The 13,794-nt window shown below is 43.5% G+C and overlaps 3 protein-coding genes across 9 annotated transcripts; 2 read left to right on the top strand and 1 right to left on the bottom strand.

Annotated features, from left to right (window-relative positions):
- Positions 1 to 719: 719 nt before the first annotated feature.
- Positions 720 to 5,055, top strand: LOC129590816 (uncharacterized). Of its 4 annotated transcripts, XM_055486219.1 has the most exons (7): positions 1,638 to 1,798; positions 1,892 to 1,963; positions 2,413 to 2,535; positions 2,596 to 2,707; positions 3,094 to 3,153; positions 3,848 to 3,923; positions 4,007 to 5,055. In XM_055486219.1, the coding sequence occupies exons 6-7, from the start codon at positions 3,861 to 3,863 to the stop codon at positions 4,664 to 4,666; spliced, it is 723 nt and encodes a 240-aa protein (XP_055342194.1). In that variant the 5' UTR covers positions 1,638 to 1,798; positions 1,892 to 1,963; positions 2,413 to 2,535; positions 2,596 to 2,707; positions 3,094 to 3,153; positions 3,848 to 3,860; the 3' UTR covers positions 4,667 to 5,055. The 4 variants fall into 4 exon arrangements, with proteins under 4 accessions (XP_055342195.1, XP_055342194.1, XP_055342192.1 ...); XM_055486220.1 differs by lacking the exons at positions 1,638 to 1,798; positions 2,413 to 2,535 and adding an exon at positions 720 to 1,050; XM_055486217.1 differs by lacking the exon at positions 2,413 to 2,535.
- Positions 4,929 to 6,655, top strand: LOC129590772 (CREB/ATF bZIP transcription factor-like). The gene is made up of 3 exons (XM_055486145.1): positions 4,929 to 4,987; positions 5,480 to 5,665; positions 6,199 to 6,655. The coding sequence occupies exons 1-3, from the start codon at positions 4,929 to 4,931 to the stop codon at positions 6,653 to 6,655; spliced, it is 702 nt and encodes a 233-aa protein (XP_055342120.1).
- A 3,677-nt stretch (positions 6,656 to 10,332) lies between these two features.
- Positions 10,333 to 13,453, bottom strand: LOC129590824 (uncharacterized). Of its 4 annotated transcripts, XM_055486234.1 has the most exons (3): positions 13,214 to 13,453; positions 11,785 to 12,023; positions 10,333 to 11,121 (listed from the first exon to the last, which is right to left on the bottom strand). In XM_055486234.1, the coding sequence occupies exon 3, from the start codon at positions 11,006 to 11,008 to the stop codon at positions 10,670 to 10,672; it is 339 nt and encodes a 112-aa protein (XP_055342209.1). In that variant the 5' UTR covers positions 11,009 to 11,121; positions 11,785 to 12,023; positions 13,214 to 13,453; the 3' UTR covers positions 10,333 to 10,669. The 4 variants fall into 4 exon arrangements, with proteins under 4 accessions (XP_055342209.1, XP_055342211.1, XP_055342210.1 ...); XM_055486236.1 differs by lacking the exon at positions 11,785 to 12,023; XM_055486235.1 differs by lacking the exon at positions 13,214 to 13,453 and having other exon boundaries at positions 11,874 to 13,203.
- Positions 13,454 to 13,794: the final 341 nt, after the last annotated feature.

Raw genomic sequence — 13,794 nt, 5'->3', positions numbered from 1 at the left:
ACACAACGGATTTCAATATATTCAATTAAAATATTGGAATGTCTGACAAATTAAAAATAACATAAACATTAGACAGTGATTATTAATATGATCATTAATATGGTAACAGATTCATATCTATGTATTAAAATTTTTTCAATTTATAAGGTTTTTTCCAAGCAAAATACCATTCAAAAATTACGCAGATTGTACCTAATACCTATCATGCTATTAATTACACGATGTACAGCACGCGCATATACGAGGTATATGCAGGAGTGTGCAATGCAGCTGTGGGTTTCCACAATTAATGATGAACTTACTGTATATTGTACATACATACTTGCATATTATTGGAATTGCTTGCTGTACATGTAGCTTTATTAATTGCAAACTTTCTACTTTAATGGTAATAATTATCTCCAAAAATACGGTACAATTACGTTTCTCTGTGTTTACTGTGAACTTTGTCCGGCACTTTTTCCTAGACTGTCAACTAATCAGCACGTTTACGAATTTCGGTTAAGTACGTTTTCCAAAATAGCTTGCTATAAAATCGTTAGATATTTATAAATTATTACATTTTACTTTAATTTAAGAAGGTGGTAGTGCTCGTATTAATAATCACTTTATACATATGTAAAGCGTACAGCATGCTGTATTATTATTTATTATTATTATTATTATCGAACCAACAGTAGCCAAACTCCACATGGAGACTTTTAAGGCTGTATGCGGTTACAGTTTTAATTGCACACTTTTCTTATTTTTTCTTAGGTTTTCTTTCCATTTTCTTATTTTTATTCTTGTTTTCTTATTTTTTACATGCACAAACGACCTGCCTGCATTAGCATAGGCATCCAAAAATGCGACATTTTCAAGGAAATGGCAAGCAGCGATCTGGCCAGGCACCGCATTCGAAACTCGAAAAGCGAAGAATTCTTCCTGGCGTCACGCCAAACAACTGGGTCACGGCGCGCGCGAAGACGACGCTGGCTGATTTTACAGTGCAACGTTATTGCGCCAGACAACCTGCCAGACATTCGAGCGCTCCTTCCAAGGCAATTAAAAGTAAAATTAATCTCGTAATGGCATACAAGGCGCTGGCGATTTTTTAATTTACTAATAAATATTAAATTTACTAATAAAAAATCAGATACCGTACATCCAAACCGACTAATACTGCAAAATCGTTAAATTTTGTACAAAGCTATTGGCTAATATCGGGTACACAATAGGTAATTAATTTATTTATCAGCCCACTAATTTTATTTAAATTGTTTACAGAATTATACATTTTGTGGTCGTTTTCCACACGCGATAAAGGTCACAAGCGTTATGTTTTCCTAATTATGTACGTCGAATTTCTTAATTTTGCTGCTTAATTATGCCTTTACTTTCCCCGGAGAAGTGAAATTTTAAAAAATAATTCCCCGGTAAACAATTAGTCCGGTGGCACATTGGGTAGTTGTACGTACAACACCGGTTCCAGTTTAAAACGGGGCATCGGATGACCTGATAGGTGGGACGGAAGCACCGGGGCGGTGCGAGGTCGTACACCATCGTACGTTGGGCATTGTTAATTCCGGCGCAGGAATGCGCCCGTCGGTGCAACGTTGACTTTCAATGCGCTGGTGGAAGACGCGACCGGTCGACGGCGAAAATCGCTACGATAACGTCATTCGTGTAGTTGTCGACTTGCTGAATTCCCCGCACATTTTATGCCACATTTTACTTTTCCGATAATTTGTCTTTGTCGTTATTTAATTAGCTATTTCGAAAACTACGCTTGAAGTTAAACTTCAGACATTGGTAAAAGGTAAAGGATGAAACAGTGAAGCAGCTTGATACTGTATTGCGTAATCTAAGCGTGACCGTGAAAATCCCGCATCACAATTGGTTTTTCTTGCAGGTTGTCGGAGAACCGCCGAGGAACCGTCGTTCTCGTTTGCAATTTCGGATTCCCGGTATTTTTATTCCATCGGTAAGTGGATGCTGATCCTGTCGAGACAGATGGTCAATTAGAAATTAATTAAAAAGGAAATTTTCAGACTTTGTCTAGTTTTCCCTATAGAATAGTATATCGGCAGACGATGTTTTATTTGGCTGAAATTTTGTGATACTGGTCTGGTATTCTGGATCGTTTACGCTTTTTTGTGCAAATGTTTATTAACGTATAAAAAATAAAACTGTCTTTCTTTGAGAAACTACATCGCAGTTCGTCGATTCTGATAGGAATCGTTCGCGTTATCGTTCAGTTGATTTTCCCGTAAAATTTGCGCGGGACAGTTAAGCGCATGTGCCTGAAAACCTGTACTGGCTGCTAATTCTGTTAGGATTAGCGCTAACTCTGTTCTAAGACATCCGCGTAATTTGAGAAAGTACAGGGAAGCTAATGTGTCCTCCTAATTTTATTCCGACCTCGCATTTCAGTCGCGCTCGTTCACTTTGGGTTCTCGTTAACGTCTCACCTTGCATCGCTAATTTTTAACAACTAATCACGCGCGTCGAATATCGGGAAAAATTTTTTACAAGCGCGGAATAAGTTCGAATAAGGTACAAGTTGCTTCAATACCAAAATTAATTGTCAGCTAATCATTTTCTTGCGTTTTGCAGTGGTCCGCCGTTGGCTCCTCAAGGTCCTCAGGATACTTGGAGCGCGTGCTGTTCTGACGTCATCGTGCAAGCGGATTCCCTTCACCTTCTAACTACACTACGATAATTAAAGGTTTTCAGTCCGCAATAATACTTGATTTTGCCATCACTTCATCAATTTAGCCAGTACTGTACTGTAGCGATGGCAGGGTGAGCCCAAGGGAAGCGCGTAATGTTTAGACTTTGCTTTTGATTTAACGTTTTCTGAGTTTTTCCCCGTTAACAGCTGAAATGATACAATAAAATCAGTAGTCAGATATTGACGCAGGGATGCAGCACTATAGTGTTCACAGTGCGCGTCAATCTTGAGAACGAACTTACGCCGTTGCTGTACCATTGATTTAGAATCTACGATAGGCGAGTAGGCGATAGTTCAGCCATTCGGAAATGATTGCAAAATACATGTACCTAGATGCCTTTATTCGCTGTTTTAGATCAAGCAGCTGTCCGTTTTTGTAGGTTTAATCGGCTCTTACGTGGTCTGAATTGGCTCCTTCCTCTGATCGATCGAAATCAAGTGTGAGTGTGAAGCGCATCATACTGTCGGTACTGTACCCATGGTCAACAGAGTTTTAGCGATAATATCTGTTTTATGAGCCGCTAGTTTTTAAATTTTTTTATCCATCGAAATTTGTTTAATTTGCTTCTTTGATATGAGCGTATTTGATGGCAGTCGTATTTTGTTGGTAATCAAAATTTGAGGGCGTTGTAAGCAGCGTGATCACTGGTTTAATACTATGGTACTTTGTATATTCGTATTGTAAGTCTGGAGATGCAGTGATCGGTGTAATGAAAAGGGACCAATTTATTAATGTGAAAGCGGCCAGTTTATTCACTGGAGTCAACGTTCTTAAATTTCAAATACGAGACCAGCTGTACATGTAATTCAAACATTTTCACTTGTACATGTAATTCAAAAACCGTCATTTAAACGATGTAACGAGCACATATTACGACAAGCGAGGAAGTTTCAGTTTCTTTTTTCTTCCATCTCTGAGATTATTTCGTGGCTATAATATGCTGTGGACCTGTGGTATAGTGGTGTGATAACTGATGGCTTCCGACTTATGGCTTCTGCACTTCGTAATTTTGTTATCATCTTGCGGCAATGCATAACGCAAGAAACATACCCATACGTTTTGCTTAGTTAGGTATCTGTTTTTGTACGTAGAGAAAGATCTTCAATGACGCTACCGCTTGTTTATACGCTTAGGTGAGGATCAAAGATGGCCGGTCGCATTGACAACGCCTGTCAGACGGAGGCAGTGCAGCCGGAAACAGAAGAAATGGTAAGGCGCCGGTGTCACGTTGCCTTTACTTTTCAAATGGGGTTAAATACGCAGAGTTAACCAGAATTCGCTCAATTTGCCAGGTGGTGGACGAGCCGACGCTGATCCAGCACTTCTTCCAGCTGGAAGTCGAGCTGCCGAAGGCCACCAAGGCCCTGGACGGCTCTCGAGGAAAGCTCACGGCGCTGAACGGGATGCAGCCGGAGGAGGCCGCGGCGGAAATGGATCGCGTTCGCTGGGCGCTGAAGCAGCAACGGGCTCAGCTGGAGGTCCTGCACCAGGAGGCGGGCATCACCCGTTACTGTTTCTACAAGGAGTTCGCGGAGGCCAAGGAGCGCAACACGGAGCACTACAAGTGGGCGTCTGAACGCATGGAGGCCATTGAGAAGGTGCTGGAGGAGGCAGTCGGCACCCTGAAGGGCAACGAGCAGCACTTCCAGGCGTTGGGAGAGGCGCTGGCGGCGTTCGAGACCCGCATGGGCGTCTTCGGGAACCGGATGGGCCTGGTGGAGAACCGGATGGGGGCCCTGGAGACCCGCATGGGCCAGGTGGAGGCCCAGATGGGCCAGGTCATCGTCCAGAACAACCAGGTGATTGCTCAGAACAACCAGATTCTGAAGTTGCTGCAGAACATGGCCGCCGTGCAAGCCCGCCGATTCGACTTCACGCTGGCCTCCTTGGGTCACCTCGGCATGGCATACAACGATATGCAGTACTACAAGCAGCTCCACGGCGTTAACTGAAGTAGACCGGCATGGCGGACAAAGGGCATTTTTGAATTGGCGTGTGGTAATTGTTTTACTCTTTATTTTTTTACTTTCTTACCACGATTGCCCTGTCTTTTTTGCGCCAGATGAGCTGTCTTTTTTGCAGTTACTTTTCGAAACTGTATTTGTTGACATTTACACTGTTTTTTTTTGTGTTGTTTTTTTGTACGATTACCGGCATATCTTTTCCATTGTTATTGTTTCCTGGTCGGCTTCACCTCCTTGCGTTGCTTCGAGAATGCTTGACGATTTTGACGACACACCCACGTTTTCTGCATTAACGGTTTGTAACGTCCCGTTGGTAGCTTCACTACGAAGCCGATTTGTACCGCGCACTGATGCGCTGATGTACGACTAATAAAACGAAGCAGTACGATATTATCTGGAGCTTGTTATATAAAAATATGAAAATCAATTCTACACGTCGGCGTCCTTATTGTATATGCATTTAATTCCTGCCTCCTTCACGCTGCGAGGCAAATCTTAAATCAGTCGGTGCTGCTAACAGATTTACGAAGATATTCTTTTTAATTAAGTGAACAGAAAATATAAAGAAATTATAAAATCAAGGTTCAAAAATGTGTGTTGCGACACTTAAAGCAACTCGCGGGCAACTCCTGCATAAACGTCAGCAATTCAACTGAAAGATTCGCTCGAATTAACATTTAACACGAGCAAATTACTAATATAAAGTGCACCTACTTGAATTGGTGCATTAATAGCAAAGAAAGCCACAATAATAATTTTCCACGCTGTCCGACCGGCTTTTCTTTGACCCCGACCGGCTAGTCGGTCGGGGACGGATGAGAGTGATCATGCCGCGGATAACCGGGTGCCGAGTCGGGCCGACGGATATTGTACGACGGAAGATGACGCGACGCGATGTGGAGAGGATGCCGGATTGCCGTCCTTGCCGAAGATTCCTACCGTGCCGTTTGCCGATCTCGAAGATGCCAAGCGACAGCGCCGCGACGTGTAAGTCCTTAAATGCTGCTTACTGTCTTGAAAATATTCGAAACTTTTGTGCAAAATTTTTCAAGATTTCCTAACTTTTAGTGAGCAATTTAGTAAATAATTTTTAATATAGTGAGTAATTTTGGTGAATAATTTTTATGCTAATTGCGTAATAATTTGCCGGGGTTTTTCTTATATCTGCTGCTTAAGCTTCCAAAACCTGGAGAAAACGTGTTAATTTTCGAGTAATTCAACGAAGCTGCATGTGTAGAAAACTTCCCAATCAGTTCCGCGTTTTCACTTATTGTCCAATAATTTACCGCGGTTTTTTCATGGCTGAAAAGATCGTAATCACAATTTCGGAAGTTGTTTTGTAAATACTTCGTTTTCGGGACCGTTACAGCAACAGCCACATGAACACGCACGCATTTTAAGAGGGAAACTGTAGAGTTGTGGCTGCATGTTACGATGGTAATGCCATTTGCTGTTGCATGTGCAAGCGGAATATGCATAAATGCACAGTAAATTAATCGTAATTTTTTTCTGCATTGCAGATCCGTGTCCACATCGGCGGTGGCCGCCCGCGAGCTCCGTCGGAAGAAGAAGCAGCGCGAAGAGACTCTCATCACCGAGTGCATGGACCTGAAAGCGGAAGCGGAGACGATGGAGCGCGACATGCGGGAGGCGCGCGCCCAACTGGACCGCCTGCGGGAGGACGCGGCCTACCTGCGCAGTCTGGTCAAGTCGCAGCAGTCCGTGGTGGATTTGCTGCAGTACCTGCAGAACGCCCCCTTCTTCAACAAGGACGGCCGCGCCGAGCAGGGCCTGCGTCTGGACGGGCGCAGTATCCTGCGGCAGATCAGCGGCAGCGCCCAGGACGAGAAGACGGCCAAGAAGGAGCAGGCCAAGGAGATCGGCGGGATTTGTCTGTACATCAACGGCTCCAGTATCACCCTGCATTTATGCTCGCACTGCAGCATGGTGAAGCCGGCTCGAAATAATCCGCTGTGATGATGTGGAGCGCATCGGCGTGAGGATATGAGTTTGTGAATTTATGTAAGTACAGGTGAAAAGGTCAGCAAATGCTGCTCGTACTCTGTAGTTACTCAACATCAAGTACAAACTCCAGCTCGACGAAAAGATAATCCAGACCGGCATGTTCGATCATAAGTCAACGCTCAACACCACAGGTTTACGTACACAGATAAGCCGGCACGTTTTTTGACTCTTGCTCCAACTGATAAGAAAACCAAGAATGCCAACAGCCGGTGACTAACGCGTACTGTAACTGGTAACAGACAGCGAGGCGTGTTTTTGGACCGACTGTGCCGGTTATGCGGGACGTTGTTGTCATAATATTAAACTTGGGTGAACCAGGTCGGGGAAGCGCGAGCGCTCGATGTTTCGTATACGACTCGTTTACTGCAACATCTAGTCTCAATTTCGGTCTCCCACCGCGCGGTATATGGTTACTGGCGGGCAATGCATATTTACACGGATTTACAATTTTTGCGGATATTATTACTAGTACTTGTGATTTAATTACCAGCCGACTAATTTTTGTTAAAATTACAGAATTACAAAATTATACGTTTTGTACTCGTATTCGATTTTATTACGCGATAAGAGGTCACCATCGCTATGTCTGCCATTTTTTGTATGCCAATTTCCATAATTTTGCTGCTTGATTGGTATGTGTGTTTACCAGCTTTCTCCGGAAAAACGCAGGTTTAATAAATAATTCTCCGATAAAATTATGATCCTCCCGGTGGCGCATTGCGCAGTTGTACGTACAACGCCGGTTCGAGTTTACAACGGGGCAACCGGTGTCCTGATAGGCCGAACGGAAACACCGGGGCGGTGCGAGGTCGTACATCGTCGTACGTTGGGCATTGTTAGATCCGGCGCAGGAATGCGCCCGTCGGTGCAACGTTGCTTTTCAGTTTTCAATGCGCTGGTGGAAGACGCAAAGTGTCACTGTGACGGCGAAAAGTCGCAACGATTAGCTTCATTTGCGACGATTAGCTTCATTTGCGTAATCGTTGACTTGCTGAAATCCTCGCAATTTTTTATACCGCGATTTTACATTATGCGACAATTTGTCGTTCGCGTTAATTACCTACGCTTGAAGTCTAATACATTGGTAAAAGGTAAAGGATGAAACAGCCAAGTAAACTTAATATTACGAAATCTAAGCATGACTATGAAAAATCCCGCATCATAATCGGTTTTTCTTGCACAGTATCGGAAAACCGCCGGGGAACCGTCGATCCCGTTTGTAATTTCGGATCCCCGGTTATTCGTACTTCTTCGGTCAGCGAATACTAATCCAGACGAGGTACACGGTTAATTAGAAATTATTTAAAAAGGAATTTCTTGACCGTTTTGCCGAGAGTATTGGCAGTTGATGTTTTATTTGGCAGAAATTTTTGTGATTACTGCTTAATTTACTGGTATACTACATACATTTCTTTCTGGCTTGTATACGCTTTACTTGCGAAAAAATCTTCATCAACGTATGAAACTGTTCCTGGTATAGAAGTATATATTTACTTTAAAAATTAAATCGCACTGCGGTTCGTCTCAACTTCCCACAAAATTTGCGCGGAAACAGTTAGAGTTAGGAGCATGTGCGCGAGAACCTGTTGCGTAGTATGCGTAGCGGACGAAGGCCAACGTTTATCCAGCATGGCGGCCTTCGTCAGGTCCACCTCCAGCTGCAGCAGCGGCAGCTGGAGGTGGACCTGCCGAAGGCAGCGAGTGCCGCTGACGCTTCGAAAAACAAGTCGGAGGAGCTATCGAAGATGGAGCCGGCCCAGGCCGCACCGGCTGTGGACGACGTGCAATGGTAACTGAAGACGCAACGTGCGCGGCTGGAAGTGCTGCATCAACAAGCGGCTAGCAAACTCCTTATAAAAGCAGTGGCGCGCTCTAGCGCGCCATTGCTTTTACAAGGCGTTTCGCGAGACGAATGAGTTCCCGCAGGACTACAACAAGGCGTACTGCCAGCTGTGGAAGCGCCTGGGGAAGATCGAGAAGGTCCTGGAAGAAACGGTGCGCCAGCGCCTGGAAGTGCGCCTCGTTCTCCTCCATGGCGTGCTGAAAGGGAAAGAGGCGCCCCTCCAGGTGCTGGCGGAATGGATGACCACCATCAGTACTCAGATGGGTGTGATGGAGCTCCATCACCCATCCGCATCTCCAAGTTGGTCATCTGCGTCTCGAGACGCAGATGACCAACTTGGAGAAGCGGATGGGTATCGTGGAGACGCAACTGTGTCAGATCATCACGTTTATGCAGACGCAGCATGGCCAGATAATGCACTGGATGCAGAACTTCTGCGACGAGCAGGTCTGTAAATTCCACTTTCTGTTGGGATGCTTGTGCCACCTCGGCTTAACATACCACGAAGCCAATTTGTATTCGCACAGATCCGGGGAAGTACCATTTATTAAAACGGAGCAGTACGATACCTGCCGCTTGTTATATAAAAATATATGAAATTGATTTTATACATCGGTGCATTTATTATTATTAACATCCATTTATTTCCTACTTCCTTCACGCTGTAAATCAAATCCTAAATCAGTCAGCGCGGCTAACATATCTCCAAACGACATTCTGTACATTTGTAGCTACTTTTTCTTTGTGGTACCTTTTCAGGCTTATGACTTTTCATAATTTTAGTAAGTCTCGTATCACATACAAGTAACTGCAGTCTTTAAGGCACAAGTGAATTCTACCCTAGTGATTCCATCGTGCTGTGGAGTGTGGACTGTGGCAGTCTCCCGGCTGAGCGTCTACCACGGAGCCGTGACGGCCCGGCTTGTCGACCAGACCGCCACAAACGAACGACGATAGGTGCTCCCAGACGAAACGCAACACTTTTAACGCCATCACCTCACTAAAGCTGTAAACACTGTAAATTTAAAGACTGTTGCTTATATATTACAGAATGACATAATAGTGAAACTTGACAAAATAGAGGGATCTGTTTTGAGCGTATGCTCCGCCCACCGAATCGAGATGGCTGAGACAATCTTATTTTTACATGCGCCAAAGGTGTTTTCGGGCTCTCTTTTGTTTCTTCGGCTTGGACGTCTTGGTGCAACCCGAGTTGTGTACTAGTTAAAGCTTGCTCTATTTATAAAGTATTTTTGTGTTTTTATACAATGAGGCGCACAGTAGTTATTCCTTGTTTAATTATCAACCTTACGGGGCGGACGGGTAATCCGACTCCAAGCCTTGATTTGAACTGAATTGAACTGCACAGTTTCTGAAGTGTTGATTGGTTAAAATGACTCAATCAAATGAGTGTGGGCTACGCCAGATCAATCTATTCATCTGTATAACTGTTTCCTTGATTACAGTACTTAATACATTAGGCCATGATCATGACCTTTTGATTTCCAGTTTATAGCTCTCTGCATACTCAACGTCAACGAGGCGAGTTCCCGGCCACACCAACATTCTCCAGGCCTGGAAGGTACCCGTACAGCGCAACTTATAAATATGTCCTGTGCGAGTACAATGTTCTGATTTTTATTCGGTACTTTTACTAAGAGACGAGTACTCTAGGCATCATACTGTTACGGAAACTCGCACTCGTTGCCGTACTCGTTGTGATTAGTAATTTAGTACTCATCGATTTTAAATGCTCCATACGGAAATTCCTCGTACTATGGTTTTTTTATTAATCAAAGAAAATGGTCTGTTCCCCAGCAGAACGAACTAGCGGAATGAACACACGAACAAAATAAAATTGTGGCGAAGAAATGATCTAAACTAATCGGAAACAACAGCGGCGACACAAACCTATTCAATATGAATACTCTGAACAGAGTTTTCCACGCAAATGTACAAGCGAGATTAAATAAACCCAGCCAACAAGAAATCCATCTTGAAATCCCCAAAAACACTACCAACCGGCGTCAGTAATCAAAATTCAAAAGTAAATGTTCATCCCTCCAGAAAAAACTACCTACGTAAATACACAATTATCCACACACGCTCCACATCACACTTGACTACTTCGAGCCGGCCTCACTGCTGCAGTGCGAGCATAAATGCATGGTGATACTGGAGCCGTTGATGTACAGACAAATCCCGCCGATCTCCTTGGCCTGCTCCTTCTTGGCCGTCTTCTCGTCCTGGGCGCTGCCGCTGATCTGCCGCAGGATACTGCGCTCGTCCAGATGCAGGCCCGGCTCCGGGCGGCCGTCCTTGTTGAAGAAGGGGGCGTTCTGCAGGTACTGCAGCAGATCCACCACGGACTGCTGCGACTTGATCAGACTGCGCAGGTACGCCGTGTCCTCCCGCAGGCGGTCCAGCTGGGCGCGCGCCTCCCGCATGTCACGCCCCATCATCTCCGCTTCCGTTTTCAGGGCCACCGTCCATGCACTCGGTGATAAGCTGCTCTTCGCGTTGTTTCTATTTTAGACGGAGCTCGCGGGCGGCCACTGCCGGTGCGGACATGGATCTGGAATGCAAAAAAAATCACATTTTATTTTGTCCCTGCATAAGTCTGCAATTTTATTAAGATGGTTTCCACATTATACCTCAAACAATATCGCCGTGTACAGCCTCTACCCTACAGAATCTCTTTCCCGAACAGGGTATTCATACCTCTATGACTGAAATTTACTGCTGCTGCTGCTAAAAAGAGTGCTTACCGACAAAACAGTGCTCGCAAATCGCAATTACGGCTTCAATAACCAGACTATTAAAATTTAAAAGCAATCTACAGAAGTAACTGAAAATCTGCTCGAATTTTCAAAATCAAAAACAGAAGGTAGAAAAAAACGCGATCAATTATCTAACTTTCGTGGTGCACGCAAGTTTCGCGACATTAATATATTCACGCGTGGTTCCGAGCGCAGAAACTGAGTTTAGTCTGTATAATGTAGGATATTAACGAAATACAGAAATAAAATATGCAGTGCTTAAGTATACAGTAAATTATAGAGTTACGATAATAATATTCAGTCAAGCCACACCGTGACATTAAAGTGCATTAATGCACTTTATCCCAAAATGCACTTTATCCCACTTATCCCACAGAGGTACTGGATTTGGCATTATCTCTATGCAGCTAGCAACAATATTGTTGCTAGCTGCACAGAGATAATGCCAAATCCAGTACCTCTTTGGGATTGTTTCATCCCGCTCCTTCCACGACTTGGGCGGCATACGTCAAACGAAGTTCGGTCGAAACACTGTATACCGCCGTACCTGGCAGCGACGTCGCGGTGCTGCGCATGGGTGCCATGATATTTCGTCATGTTTCGGCAGGGTGTGTTCTTCCGGTGCAGACCCTTCAGAATTCTGTCACAGGTTTTCCTGGTGGCCAACTGGCCATCACTGTATCGATTTTCAAATTATCTGTAGCATAATTACAAATAAATATCTTCAGGTTTCGCGCCGAAATAAAGTTCGCTCATATTCTGGCTATTAAAGAAAAAACCCATATTATTTAACATACAAGTACTGGTTACTTTTTTCATATTACAGAGGGTGATTTTGCAGTTTGTTTCCAGTTTCTTTATAAATTTTTATTGCAATCATTTCCGTGCATGTTGCATTCCTGGAGCCGTTTTGTTTGAAAGCCCTTTCTAGCAGCTATCACCACAAATTAATCTTAAGAAACAAAAAACAATTTGGAATACGGTGGGATTTTTTAAACCGGCAGGGGTCAGTGCGCAGCACTGAACAAATCGCGAAGCGTTGTCCGATGTTTCCATTAAAAATTTGCTAAAAAATCGCCATCAATCCGTAATCTATGGGTGCCAGGTTAAGTGAATTCTAACGTCATATTACCTTCAGAAAATATCCTGACTTCGAGAGATTCGAGGCACTGGTAAATTTTGTGACCCTTGAGAACTGGAAGAGAGTCATCGTGACTGTTCCCCCTGCATTCCTCCCCGGGCTACAAATCCAGATTGTCTTTCTTGAAAAGCTATTTAAGCGACTTTTTTCGTAGAGACATCTACCGTGGTTCTAACACTGGGAGAGACTGAATGCACTGCATTATTATCCCGGTAATAAATGTGGAAAACAAACATAATTCGTTTTGATCTTTTAATTAATTCTGCTTTCTACACCTACGCGGGGCTACGCCTCACCGATTGCGACGATTTATGCCAAATTTCACCTATTGAGGAAAGTGGCAAGCAGAATTCCTCGTTAAAAATTTGTTAAGTACTTTGGAAACTGGGTGTCGCGCCTTAAAACCACTTTTGAGTGCACTTAGTTCGTTCGTAGAGTTCAACTGATGTTGAATTATCAAGCATTTATTGAGGTATTTTTAAGCGAAAAAAATAAAGGAAAGAACAAGGGAGAGAATTACTGTAATTTTGTGACCGTGCTGAAAGTATATTGCGAAATTACGCTCTGTACAGATACCTACATACCTATCGCTATCGGTACACTAACACGAACCACGTTCAACAACTTACAAATAACTAATCAGCGAGTTTACCGAAACCATAAATCAGTTAACTGCTAACGGTTAGTATAATGGGACTACAAGTGATTAAGCTGTTTAATTTTACACCAAAACAGGAAGTACCCACCGTTTTCGCATCATTAGGGGGATTAACATTATCTCCAAAACATAGTTTTTGTAATTTCATTTCCAATTCTGTTTTCAATAAATTCAATCGTTCTTTGTTTGTTTGCATGTATAATCTAACAAACAGCAATTCCTGGATAAATTAAAACGGAAACATCAGCTGTTTCAAACACAAAAAATAACTAAATGAAATTCCACATAGAAATTCCGCACTGTTCCACGTACGCCACTTACTGTATGCCAGGAGGCGCTTTTGAAAAGCAGTTTGTGGAATTACCAAAACAGCTGCGCATTGGGCAACCCCTGCAGGTTTGGTGTTTTTTCGATTTGTTCAAATTCATACAATCCGTGCGTACCACAGCTTAAAAAATGCAGAAAAAAAAGTTAAATTTGAAAACGAAAAGTCTATAAGCAAAAAGTTTTGAAAGAAACGTTTGATTTGCGATTTAAGAGAATTTCGTTCAGCATGGAGGTCTACGAGGCGGTTTGCCATAGACCGCTATTCCTATTACAATTACAATTTTACTAGCATATTAACGTAAGTGCAAGCGATGTAATACACCATGTACTACCGGATGTATA

Source organism: Paramacrobiotus metropolitanus, unplaced genomic scaffold, assembly GCF_019649055.1.
Source record: "Paramacrobiotus metropolitanus isolate TYO unplaced genomic scaffold, Prichtersi_v1.0 Parri_scaffold0000042, whole genome shotgun sequence".
NCBI classification, from domain to species: Eukaryota; Metazoa; Tardigrada; class Eutardigrada; order Parachela; family Macrobiotidae; genus Paramacrobiotus; species Paramacrobiotus metropolitanus.
The sequence above is the reverse complement of the archived record's forward strand: the minus strand, read 5'-3'. Positions and strand labels throughout refer to the sequence as shown.

Coding starts and splice junctions, on each gene's coding strand:
- LOC129590816 (XM_055486220.1), top strand. CDS start 3,861: ATGGCCGGTCGCATTGACAACGCCTGTCAGACGGAGGCAGTGCAGCCG. Junction 3,924..4,006: donor AGCCGGAAACAGAAGAAATG/GTAAGGCGCCGG, acceptor TCAATTTGCCAG/GTGGTGGACGAGCCGACGCT.
- LOC129590824 (XM_055486234.1), bottom strand. CDS start 11,008: ATGATGGGGCGTGACATGCGGGAGGCGCGCGCCCAGCTGGACCGCCTG.
- LOC129590772 (XM_055486145.1), top strand. CDS start 4,929: ATGCTTGACGATTTTGACGACACACCCACGTTTTCTGCATTAACGGTT. Junction 4,988..5,479: donor TTAACGGTTTGTAACGTCCC/GTTGGTAGCTTC, acceptor CCGACCGGCTAG/TCGGTCGGGGACGGATGAGA. Junction 5,666..6,198: donor AAGCGACAGCGCCGCGACGT/GTAAGTCCTTAA, acceptor TCTGCATTGCAG/ATCCGTGTCCACATCGGCGG.